This window comes from Octodon degus, unplaced genomic scaffold (genome assembly GCF_000260255.1).
Source record: "Octodon degus isolate 3935 unplaced genomic scaffold, OctDeg1.0 scaffold00066, whole genome shotgun sequence".
In the NCBI taxonomy this organism is placed as follows: domain Eukaryota; kingdom Metazoa; phylum Chordata; class Mammalia; order Rodentia; family Octodontidae; genus Octodon; species Octodon degus.
Genome location: NW_004524642.1, coordinates 3,582,481 through 3,595,934, shown reverse-complemented (window position 1 = coordinate 3,595,934; position 13,454 = coordinate 3,582,481). Strand labels below are relative to the sequence as shown.

At 38.0% G+C, this 13,454-nt stretch overlaps 1 protein-coding gene across 5 annotated transcripts in view; it reads left to right on the top strand.

Moving 5' to 3' along the window:
- Znf654 (zinc finger protein 654) overlaps nucleotides 1-13,454 on the top strand; it is a 139,819-nt gene that overhangs the window by 66,591 nt on the left and 59,774 nt on the right. For 4 of the 5 annotated variants that reach the window (XM_023719236.1, XM_023719235.1, XM_023719234.1 and 1 more), the window contains exon 2: nucleotides 4,613-4,758. In XM_023719236.1, the coding sequence (XP_023575004.1) occupies nucleotides 4,613-4,758 (146 nt within the window). The remainder of the gene's footprint in view (nucleotides 1-4,612; nucleotides 4,759-13,454) is intronic. The other variant, XM_023719237.1, reaches the window with a different exon arrangement.

Genomic DNA, 13,454 nt, shown 5'->3' with positions numbered 1-13,454 from the left:
TGTGTGTGTGTGTGTGTGTGTATTTGGTACAGGGTCTCACTACCCAGCTTGGACTCCTAGTGATCCTCCTGTTCTCAGCCTCTCCAGCACTGGGATTACAGGTGTGCACAACCATACCCAGTCTCGGTGGCCTGGCCTGCTCAGCATGCAGGGGGCAGAGCTGGCGTGGCATGCAGTGCCAGGGATCCTACCTGGGTCCTTGTAGTTGCTAGGCAGGTGCTTAGACTACTGAGCCATCTCCTCAGTCCACTATCATGTTCTTACACTGGTCAGACAATACAAAACATTTGCACATGCGAATCTGATTTGTTTCACTTATAAGTATGGTCTCTAGTTTCATACATTCACCTATAAAAGCCTTGAGTTTATCTTTTTTTTTATAGCTGAGTAATACTCCATTGTGTGAAAATACCACATTTTAAAAAATCCATTCCTCAGTAGATGGGAATTTTTTTTCTTCTTTTGTATTTTAGTACAGGGTCTCACTACACAGATTGGATTAGTAGTGATCCTCCTGTTTTTCAGCCTCCCCAGCGCTGGGATTACAGGCATGTGCCACCACACATGGACTTGGTCCCTGGGCGTGCCTAGGGGGCAGGGCTGGCATGGCATGTAGGACCAGTGATTGAACCCTGGTCCCTGTGCTTGCCGATGAGGCACTTTGTCCGCTGACCTTGTTGTTAGGCTTTTGATTACACTTTCAATTTCATTGAGATTGATTATTCAGAATTTTTATGTCTTCTAGATTCAGTTTTGGTAATTCATATGGATCTAGGAATCTGTACATTTCTTTTGTGTTTTCCTTTCTGTGAGAGTAAAGATTTTGGAAGAAGGTATTGATGTTCTGAATTTCTATAGGATGTGTAGTGATTTTGCCCTTTCATTCCTTATTGCATGAATTTGAATTTTTTCTTCTCTTTCTTTGCTTTTGATAAGGTTGGCTAGGGGTTTATCAATTTTATGTATTCTTTCAAAGCACCAACTCTTGTATTCATTAATTCTTTGTGGGTTGTTGTTTTTTTTTTTTTTCATTTCCATTGCATTAATTTTTGCTCTGGTCTTTATAATTTCCTGCCTTCTTTGAGCTTTGGGCTTGACTTGTTCTTCTTTTTCTAGGAGCTTGACATGCAACATAATGGCATTTATTTGGGTCATTGTGTTTTCCTTATGTAAGAATTTACCGCTATACGTGTCCCTTTTGAACAGCTTTCATTGCTTCCCACAGCTTCTGGTAAGTTGTGTTTGCATTTTCTTTTGATTGTAAATATTGTTTAATTTCTTCTTTAATTTCATCTGTGACCCATTGATTGTTCAGGAGGAGGGTGTTATTTAATTTCCATGTGTTCATAGAGGTTTTGCTGTTTCTGTTGTCAGTAATTTCCAGTTTCATTACACTATGGTCAGTGTATGGGATATATGCATGGGATAATTTCAGTGTACTTAAGCAATGCTGTATGTGCTAGTATATGGTCTGTATTGGAGAACATCCCATGTGCAGCTGACAAGAATGTGTTCTGTTACTGTTGGATAGAACACTCTATAAAGGTCTGTTAAACCCATTTCTTCATAAGTTTGGTTTAGTTCTGTGATTTCTTTGCTAGTTTGTTTTGCCTATTTGATTAATCTCTTTGACAGTGTGTTAAAGTCCTTCATTACAATTGTGTTATTTCTCATATGATTTTTCATGTCTGTTAAAATTTGTCTTATATGGCTGGGCATTCTTGTGTTGGGTGCATATATATTTTTGATTGTTATCTCTTCCTCTTGCAGTTTTCCCTTAACAAGTTTATAGTGACTTTCTTTTTCTCTTTTAATCATTCTTGGTTTGAAGTTAATATTGTTAGCAACCAGAATAGCTGCTTTTTTCCTGGTTCCTGTTGCATGGAGTATTATTTGCCATCTGTTCACTTTCAGACTGTAAATTTCCTTTTGACTTAAGTGTGTTTCTTGTATACAGCATATTGTTGGATTCTCAAACTGGCAACATTTTACATAATTCTTTTGGGCACTTTGCCTTTGATTCTTAACATAAGTCTGGATAAAAGCTCCCAACAATGACCATGCCACCGTCTCAACACTGAACTGCCTTGAAATTTCTTTTGCCAGATTAATGTGTTTTGCCAGACTGTCCTTAATCTGTGTCCCAGGCATTGTTTCCGGACAGGAGCAGAATGCAGACTGTCTGCCAAGCTATATGTAGCACACGTCATCTGGAGTCTAATAACCAATGCAGTCCTTCTTCCCAGCAGAAGTCTCCAGAGCCTGCTCTTTACTGGCAGGATTTCTATCACCATTTTGGTTTTCTGAACTCTGACCAGAATCTCCCATACAGAATAGCCTTTAGGGAACATCTCTGAACCTTTCAAAACTCCTCCCACAAGCCATTCCTAAAGGCTCTTGAACCAAAATCACAGCAATGACCCAATTCCTCTCGTACCAGATTCTGTCTTGGTTAATTTTTTCTTGTTGCTGAGGCAAAGTACCTGACACTCAGAACTAAGGATGGAAAGCTTTATTTAGCTCAGTTTGTGGAAGCTTTAGTCCATACTCAGCTGTCTCAGTGGCAGATTAGCACATGCAGAGAGCAACAATTGGTGGCAGAAGACAGCAAAAGAGCAAGAGTAAAACTGGGAGGAACAGCAGCAGAGAGTAAGCCGCTTTCTCTCCCTTATACTGTATGTGGGCTACCCACCTCAGGTGGGTGTAGCATTCACACCCATAATCCCAGTATGCACCATGAGTCAGTACATAATCTCTAGTCTACCCCATGACTGCATGTGGCTTTGGGGGACATCTAGACAGAAACTGTAACAACGATGTATTTTGAAGTTTCTGAATAATGTAATTTTAAGTTAAAATAGTTACATTAAATCAACATTTTGATAGTTTTGATAGAATGAGCCTGGGTAGATTCTGAAATTAATTTATGTTGAACAATTAGTTATCAGACATTATATAGTATATACGAGTGGTAATGAACCCAGGCACTTAGGCCACAGCAGGTTATCACCATTGAAAGATCTCAGGTTCACCGTCATTTCTTGCACAAGATGTGTTCTCCTTCTGTGTCTGAATGATGAGAAATTGCTGCAGGCTTGTTGGGGTATTCTAGCACCTTGCTTTGGTAGTAACTTCTCTCTGTGGCTTACTTCTTGCCTTGTGTATAGCTTCTTGAATTGGTATTGATACAGTCTCTATAAATAACATTTATTCTGTCCTTCAGTCTGAGAAGAGGATTTCTACCTGTCCATAAAAAACTCCTGACTTTGATCCTCCATTTTTGTGATAATTTTCTTTCTTTAAGAATTTAGAATTATAGAGAGAGCTTATTTTTAAGATCTAGGTAAATACCATTCCTGTGTGTTTGCAGAAACCTCAGGATCATCCTATCCATCATTGAGACTTGCACCTATTAAAATAAGGAAAAGAAAGAAAAGGGAAGATTTGTGGCTGTCTGCACCATGGCCTGGTAAAATACATTCACAGTATGACTTCATGGTGTCAGCCATCATTAGCTGAAAGCTTGTGAAAGCAGTTATAAGACAGGAGAGGACTTTCCAAGTAATAGGACAATGTGCTATAATCACTTTATATGTTAAGGAAAGTATTTCGAAGAGTGTTATAATGCATTAGCAATGCTTGGCTTGATATTATACAGTAGAGAATATACAGAAATTTATTAATTTTTTTGTCCCTTTGAGGGATAGCTGATCTATTGTAGCTGATCTATTGGAGCATTGCCCAGAAAGACTTTTATTGTGTTAGATTTGGACTCAGGCAGGCCTGGCAAAGTGGTAGCTGCACCTTGTGGAATTAGGGAAGTGCTGCTGACAAAAGCTAGGGAAACAGAAAGCTTCTCTTCTAAGGAAATAACCTAATCCATGAAGAAGAAATGAATAACCTTATAAATAAACATGAATTAGTGCAAACTATGAGAGGCCTAAAATAAAAAGTGAAAGATTGTCAGACAACTATTTTTTTGTGTAACAAAAAGTGGTGTGGTACCCTGAAGGAGACAGTAGAGCCTATCAAAGACTAATGAAGGAAAAAGGTTAGAACAGGGAACCACTGCTTATATCTTTCTTCTTTTCCTTTTCTTCTGTCGTTGGGAATGAGTTATCTTATTGGAGACCAGCATAGCTTGTACTTTTCTTTGCTTTCCTAGAGAGTGAGAACTGAAAGCTGGATGTGGAAGTAAAGACATTTGTAGCAAAATCTGCGGATGCAGTGTGGTGCTGCCTGCCTGTAAGCCCAGCACTTAGGAGCTGAGGCAGAAGGATTGCTATCAGTTTGAGGCCAGCATGGACTACATAATGAGTTGAAGACCAGTCTGAACTGCCTAGTGATACTCTCTCAAAAATGAAACAAAATTTGGTAGAGGATCGGCAGTTGAACATTATAATCATTCACAAACTTCATTTCCATGTTTTCAAAGATAATAATTGATTTTATTTTCAGTTATACCATGAATCTGCTCGTACAAGACTTCCTCAAAGTCTTCTGTTGTTTGTGCTGAATTAATATTTTAATATGGTTTTATCCACATTTTAAAACTTGAAGAGTTATGAGCACTTTCAGTAGTAATGTACTTTTTGGATCACTTCCTTGTCAGGTGGTTGAAGATTACGCTGGAAGATGGCAGGTGCCTTTGCCTCAGCTTCAAGTTCTCCAGACCGCACTCTGTTGCTTCACATCAGCCAGCGCATCGTTCCCGGATGAATGTGAGCACGTACAGTATGTTTTGAGTAGTCTTGCTGTGTAAGTACTCTTTACTTATAAACACTTCGCTTACCTTGATGTATTTCAGCATTAGCTTTTGATTATTTCTTCTGAGGAAAAATCCTTATTTAAGCCTTCCCTCAAAAAGCAGCTTTCACTTCTTCCTTTAAGTATTTAAATTTAATTTTGAATATTTAACAACAGTTTTCTTTTTAGTCTTATAGATAAAGGAAATTGTGATACCCAGAGTCTTCTGTTCACTGTTGTGCTTGCTTTTAATTCTCCAGAGCACATTGGAGCTCTGATACTGAGTCCCTGAGCACAGCAGTGCGGCTGTGAAAATTAGCAGAGAGGAACGAGGAACTTCAAAGCAGGCCAAAAAGAGTTTAGGAAATCCCTTTGTAACATGCTTATGGAGAAGTTTGAAATCAAGATTATAAACTACACACTTGGGTTTTTCATTTTTGCCCACCTAGAAGCCCTCTAAAATTATAATAAAGAAGTAAAATAGAGAAATACAAGGGCCGGCCAAATAGCTCAGTGGATTAAAGCGTCTACAAGCAGGCACAGGGACCAGGGGTTCCATCCCCAGCCTGCCATGCTGGCCACATCCCTGGGGCGTGCTGAGACCGCGAATGAGACTGGGCGTGGTGGCACTCGCCTGTAATCCCAGCTCTTGGGAGGCTAGAAGCAGGCGGATCACTACGAGTCCAATCTAGTAGTGAGACCCTGAGTCCAGTCTAGTAGTGAGACCCTGAACACCCTGTAGATCCTTTCCTAAAATACAAAAGAAAAAAAAAAAAAAAAAGTACGGTGCTAGGTTCGTAGAGAAGGATGTTCAGTTAATGAAAGTGAGCCTTAGTGTTTTGGAGCCGAGGGAGCGGATGGAGGAGTGGCATATAGGAGTGCAAGTGACAGCAGCATTCGCTTATGCTTGTGGAGCCTCACACTGCACCCCAGCTGCAGGGTGGCGTGTGCAGTTGTTTATTAGCATTACGGGAGTATCAGAGTAAGTCCTATTTGTGAAACTCTTATTGTCTTATTTATTTTTATGTATGTACATATTGATAATTCATAAAATACTTTTTTAAAAAGCATGTAGGAGCTTGAAGGAGATAATTGTTTGTCTTGTAGAAGGGTACCTACCGGTGTGCCTTGATTACTCCCTGTAGGAAGTATAGAATGGAAATATGCAAGACGTGAAGTACTGAGTAGAGAGTGAAATCATTTAGAATGCAGATGAAGTGCTTAATTGCCTCTTTTTATTGAAGCCAAGTACCAGGGTTTAGAACCAGGGTTGGATGGGTGAAATAGTATTACTACTTTCTTTTCCTCTAAGAAATTCAGTGATATTGGATCAGTGCCCCTAAACCTTATGCTGTTTAAGGATTTCTCATTGAAATCACTGACTACTTAATTATCCGAAAGGAAAACTGATCAATCAGGAAACCTCAGACATTCTCATAGAGTTCCTGAGTACCATATATGACCTTATTTTTAAATATTAGTGAATATTCAAGAATCATCAGATATTTGAAGAATATATTCATTGTGAAAAAAGCCACAGTGAAAGCAAACTGAAAATGTTCTGGAAGGATAATGCTATAGTTACCAACCAAAAAAATTAAAATGAGTGTAAAAAAAATCTATAACATTTTCAGGGACATCTGAGAATATAGTATTGAAGTGTCAGTGTCATACTATGTGAAAGGAATGAGATATGAAACTGAGGTGGAAATAACAAAATATAATGGTTAAAATTTATAGTTCTGGAGGAAGGCTAGAAGTTGCAGTATTGAAAAAATTATCAAGGATGTAAAACACATTAAAAAAAAATTTAAAAGGGTCTATGTACATTGTCTTCTTTAAAAATTTGTTGGTATGGGCCAGGGATGTGGCTCAGTGGTGCAGTGCCTGCCTAGCAAGCGCAAGGCCCCGAGTTCAATTCCCGGAACCAAAAAAGAAAATAGTAAAAATAAGACCAAAAAAAGTCCCTTTGGAAAAAAAAAATTGTTGGTATGTAATTAAAATTGTAGGAGGAAAGAAAAGTTTAGAATACAGTGTGATGTTTAGATTTATAAAAGTGAGGCAGTTTTTAATGATATTTTAAAAAATTTTTGGTTTTGGTATTCATTTTGTGATGCAGAAAGGAAGACAGGAGTGGTTAGGACTTTTTGTCATTGAAAAATCTTACTTAAGATAGGGAAGGTGGGGGAAGTGAGAGAGATTTATTAAAGAAAGCATTTCACCAGGGAGAAGCAAGGACCAGACCTTGTTTCAGGATTTTCTGAATCCAGAGAATAAAATGTCATCTGACTGTTTTCTCTTTGCATCTGTTTTTCTTTTCTCTTAACTTTCTTTCAGAGGTGCTTAGTGACACCTAGGTTGAGCTTAGTTTATTAAACAAGGGACAGAATTCCTGCTACTCCATGACCATCATCACTTCCCCTCCCAGAAAATCTTGGGAAGATCTCTGATCCAGACTGCCTTGTGTGCCTTGCGTTTGGCTTAATGACTTGTTTGAATAGAATGTGGTAAGGTTTTCGGCGCAGTCTGAGAACAAGTCTGCTCCATGACTAGGAGAAAGATGGGTACTTCATTGACGTCTCCCTCAGAATGATGGCAATATTGGAGAGGTGGGCAGTTCCTCAAGAAATATGTGAGGCAGTAGGAAAGAGCACTGGCTGGGTAAAGTAGATGCTACCTACAAAGAATATTAAAAAAAAAAAAAAAAGAATATTTGATTTTATAGGCTACCAGTTTTAGCTATTGTCTATTCATTTTTTAGGAAAATAAAATAAGCATTAAAAAATAAATTATTGGGGCTGGGGAGATGGCTCAATAGAATAAGCGCTTCCCTGACAAGCATAACGGCCTGAGTTCAATCCCCGGTTCTGCCAAAAAAAAAGAAAAAAAAAACTATTTATAAGCAGTAAGAATATTATATAAGATAAAGATGCTAAGTAAAAGAAATTAGTGATCTAGGTTACTTCTTAAATAGTAATGTTCTTTGAAGGAAAACTATCGACACTATTTGAACTTACCTGAATGGAAAAGTAAATAGTGTTTTCTAAATGGAAGAAAAAATGAGGAAGTAGCAACTTAGGGCTGCTTTTAAGAGTAGTAAGTCTATCGTTACAGTTTACTTTACCTAAATAATAACCAGAAAATTATTCTAATATTCTATAATTATTTGTCTGTTTTTTGGTTCTTTGGATAAAAATAGGAAATAAAGTCACATTCTCAAAGACCTTACAGAGCTGACAGGTACTAAATACGCATCATGTTATTGTACACTTGCAGTGTGGAGATGATGGTGGTGTGGAATGGGTGAGTATGACGCAGAACTTGACCTGGCCTCGGATGTTAGCGAACATTTCTGAGGGAGCTATTTGCTGAGCTCTGAAAGAATGATAGGAAAGAAGGAGCAGAAGAACCTCTTAAGTAAGACAAATAGAACATTCAAGAGACTTGGGCAGGAAGTCAGGATGTTAACAGAATTGCATTTAGTATCTGTTTATAGAATTACTTTGTATATTTATATCATGTATTTAATTTTTTTGTATACTTGACATCAAAAGGTATATAGGTGAGTTAAAGGATTTATTGTGTAATATGTCAGATTCTCTCTTATGTAAATGTCTTGGTTACTTTTCCCTTGTTGCTGAGATAAAATCCCCAACACCCAGAGTTAGAGGGGAAGCATTTATTTGGTTCACGGTTTGTGGCGGTTTCATTCCATAGTCAGCTGGGCTCTGAGGAAGGGCAGCATGACTGACAAGCATCGCCCGCAAAGGTGAAACGTTCGTGGTGGTAGAAAGGTACCAAAGATAGGAAGGGTCACCATAGCTCTTTCTATGCCTTATATCTTTTTTTTTTTTTTGTGGAACTGGGGATTGAACTCAGGCCCTTGCGCTTGCCAGGGAAGCACTTATCCCACTTAGCCATCTGCCTGGCCTCTATGCCTTATATCTTACTCAGGCTGCTTAGGGTGGGTATCACTCACACTCTTAATCCTAGTGCCCTTGATCTTAGCTCTGCACTGTGAATCTATTCCAAGGTCAAACACTGTCGATCCAGCCACCTCTACAAAACCTTTATGACCATAACGAGGCTTTGTGGGGACAGCTAGACACAAACCATAAAAATGAGTGTATAATTACTATATATTTATAAAATACATGTTGCATGTGCAACATGTAGATTACTATATTCTTTGGCACTATTGTCTGGTATATATATCCACCTTCATAAAGGTTTATAACAGGGGCTGGGGAGATGGCTCAGTGGAATAAGTACTTCCCTGGCAAGTACAAGGGCCTGAGTTCAATCCCTGGTTCTGCCAAAAAATTTTTTTTTTTTTTTTTTTTTTTTTTTGCGGAACCAGGGATTGAAGTCAGGCCCTTGCGCTTGCCAGGGAAGCGCTTATGCCACTGAGCCATCTCCCCAGGCCCAAAAAATATTTTTTTAATATCAGCTTTATAATTATATTACAGATCTGTCATCCATGGGCTGAAGAGGCTCTAAAAACTATGTTAAAATTCTGTTAACATAATTAGAACTATATGTTAACATGTGCTTGAATGCATTATTAAGTCATTCATTATACAGACAAGGAAAGTTGATTCTGTTTTTGTTCATGCTTGAGTATCTTTAGATGCTTTGAAAATGAAGTCATGGAGACAACTGTCTTAAATAAGTTGGTTATGATACTGTCTAATTTCACCTAAGTTGACTGTTTTTGTGAGCTGTATTTTCTTAAGAAATGAATATTTTTCTCTGTATATATGTAGGTATTTTAATTACAGTGAAACTTCAGTCTTTATAGATTAAAAAACTGATAATTGAGAAGCAAGATTTTGGCAAATTTAAGTTAAATTCTAAGCGGTCCTTTTATATTCTTTGGTTTTTTTATACTCTGGTTTCTCTTCAGATCGTATAAATCTTTCACCTATATTCTTTGGTTTTTAGATTGATTTCTAAGTTTCACAGTTAAAGTGAAGCTAAATACTGTACCTTGAAATTATATGGCCAGGGAAGACAGAACATGCCAATTTTATGTAAAATAAAAGCAAATTTCAGTACTGCTATCCCAGACATCTTTTGTCTGAATGAAAATAAATGTTTGTAGATTTCAACACTCTGTAAAGAGATGAGTTGTGGAGCAGTAAATATTTCCCATTTATTTATTTATTTATTTATTTATTTATTTTGAGGCAGGGTCTCACTGTGCACCTGGCCTTGATTGAGCTCACTTTGTAGCCTACATAGGTCTTGAATTCACAGTGATCCTCCTGCCTCAGCCTCCTGCATAGTGGGATTACAGACATGTGCCACCATGCCCAGGAGGACAGTAGATATTTGCGTAACAGTTTCAAGTCTATAAATATCATTGGAGCAGTGAACTAGCTCAGCTAGGAGTATTTCTGTATGCATTGGCAAAGACAAGAAGTGTTTATCTTAAAATGTCAAATTGCCTAGAAGACCAAAGACTTCTTTTTCAAGGAGCTAAGGAGGTTAGCTGGTAATAATTAGTCTCTTATTTAGAGTAGCTAGACTTTTATGGCCTGTGCCAAAATGTGTATGTAATGGTAGATACTAAGTGTTTTTGATTATGCTGTTAATTGTACTATGTTGCAAACATGGCATTTGGTCCTAACTTCAGTTTCTACTGTTACAAGCAAATTTGGCTGCTTTGCTAGGCTTCAACCAGGGTAGGAAACAGGCTGGAAGTCAAAGGAAGAATGGCTAACTATACAGGTACATGGGGTTGGGGTCCGTATCAGTATATCCCACCTCCACAGCACTATACATGGCATTCTTACTGATTTTTTACTATGTGGACCAGCCCTTAATACCTTTTCCAATTTTGCTGTGCATGGTAGGTGACCTTCTGTCTTTATAAAAAGAGATATTCCTTTTGGGGTAATTGCTGGTCATAATTCCATTCTCTTATAAATCTTGTCAGCACTGTTTTGTTCTTTACCATAACATTAGAGGATTTTGTTTTCAGGATTTGTTATAGCTAAAGGCAATATAAGGCAGGTGTTTTTCCACTAAGCTATTTCCCCAGCCCCATAAAGTCAGTATTAGATAAAATTGCCTGCATTTGTTTATGTTGGTTGTAGTTACAAATGCAGCATTTCATTTAGTGAAAGTTCTGACAGTATCTTTATGTCTCTAATTTTGGTATTTATTGTACCTTTTGTTCATTTTGTAAAATAGTTGAGACCGTAGTTTTATGGGCAAAAAGATAAGGAAATAATTCATTAATATGTTTGTTTTGGTGAGGATGGAAAGTGATAGTGATGAGACATACTGTTCACTCACATTAGTATATATTAGAACTTAGAGGAATATGCTTATATGGTTTTGAAAAATAATATTGAGTATTTAATCTAAGGAAAGCTTGATAATTTTCTTGGTCAGTATGAATGCACAAAATTGAGGTGTATTTGTTATATTAGAATGATCAACTGTTCCTTAGAAGTAGATGGTTGTCTTGGTTACTTTTCTCTTATTATGGGGCAAGATACCTGACACACAAAATTAGGGAAGGAAAGGTGTATGTAGCTCAGAGTTAGTGAAGGTTTTGGCCCATACTCTGCTGACTCCAAGGCAGAGTGGCACATGGCAGAGGGCAGCAGTTCATGGTGGCGGATGGCAGCAACCAGCAAAGGGAGGAGCCGCGGCTGCAGCAGCTAGTGAGCCTCCTTCCCGTGCATTCACTTTTATTATTTTCTTTTTGAGAAGATCTAATTAGGAACATGTAAGCCATACTTGGTAAGTTATTTTATCTTAGGACCACTTTCTTTTTCTTTTTCTTTTTTTTTTTAGGACCACTTTCAAAGCTAATAGTATGTAGATTTAGAGATGGAGGGTGATGATCCCAGATCTAAGCAACTGTAGCAAGTTATTAGCTTGTCGGTTATTAGAGCCCAAAGACTGGGGCAAGTTGATAAGGGGAAAAAGCACTGCCCTGTGCCAGGGATTGCTGAAGAGGCACAGCTTCTGTTTTAGGGGTCCTGGAAGGAACTTCTGCCTCCCTCCTGACTTCCATTTTTTCAGTTTTGCCTCCCTGGAGCCAAACCTAACAAAGCCATCTGTTACTTCTCCTTTGATTGAAATTTTGTGTAGATAATATATACTAATGGTTTAAAATTTTTAAACTGTGATTAATATACATTGAGATGTCCTTACCTTTTATATCTAGCTGCCTATAGTTTAATTATTTTCTTGAGTTTCCTTCCAGAGGTGCTTTATAGACAAATATTAATATATTATTCACACTATTTTACACTTTTTTAAATATGGATATCCTTCCTCAATATAAAGATTTTCATCAAAGTCATTAAATTGACTCTGAAATACTTAATTTTATGAATATACCATAAGTTAATTAACCAGTCCCTGTAGTGAATATTTTTGTTCTAATTATTTAATATTAACAACTATTGCGTGAATTACTTTGTATGCATAGCTTTTGTAGAAGGATATGTGTATAGCTTTGAGAACTACTGTATTATTGAACATGAATGGAATGTGTAGGGTATTTGTATAGTCAAGCTATATCCTAAGGAAACTGCTAGATCCAAGAATATGGGATTTTTCATTTTGGTAGACACTGCTAAATTTCCTTTGTAAACCTTAAACCAGATTACATTCTTGCCAGAAATATAAAAGAATACTTCTGTTTCCTCACACTTTTATCAACATAGTGACTTAAAAGTAAAGCAAAAATTGTATTACAATAATTTTCTAAAAATAGAAGGGACAGTATAAAGGGCCACTATTAGCTCTTGCCTGGCTTTAGCAGTTAGTAATATATTGTCAGTCGTGTGTCATTTATACCTTTCTGCTCCCTTCCAATACTATTTATCCTCTTGACTCAGCCTCTCAGGTAGCTGGGATCACGGACATGGATGCTGCGTGGGCAGAATAATATTGGCCATGAGTTAGCGCGAGAGAGAGAGGAATCTATCCACACATCCAGGTTCAACTCCCAGCCAGAAGCAGAATGATCTCTCTTGTCCCTCTCTCCTCCCCTCTCCTCTTTCTCCCTGTTCTGTCCCCCTCATCTGTCCACTTGCCACCTAGATGTATCATACTTAAATTGGAATTCAGAGAAAAATTGGAAGGCAGTCAGAGAAGAGACATAATTTTAAAAAGAATAAAGATAAGAAATATAGTAGACCGTTTTAGAAACTATGCGAGCCAGAACACAATGATAAAAAAGGGGAATGCTGGGAGGTGAGGCATGGTGGGAAGCTGCAGGTCGCTGTGGGCGCGGCTGCTCTTGCCCTGGAGTTGCTGCTACTCGCCTGCCACATCATGGGCGTTCTCTTCTGCTAAGCCCCTTCTGCCCTCCTGCCTGCTGTGGACTGAAACCTCTGCAAACTGGAAGCAAAACTAAACCTCCCACCATCACTGTGTCCCAGTGATGAGAAAGTGAGACAGAGACCTCCCCAGTTGAGCTAAAACTGAGCAGTTACTCCTAGCAGACCTAAACTACTAATAAATGGTAAAGGTTCTTTAAGGAGCACAAATTCTGGGCAGAAATCTGAATGTCTCTAAAGAAATTAAGAGATCTGTATAATTAAAACTAAAGATAAATATCAGTTTTTTAAGTGTTATAAATATAAGTGGGCTGGGGAGATGGCTCAGTAGAATAAGTGCTTCCCTGGCAAGCGCAAGGGTCTGAGTTCAATCCCCAGTTCCGCCAAAAAAAAAAAAAA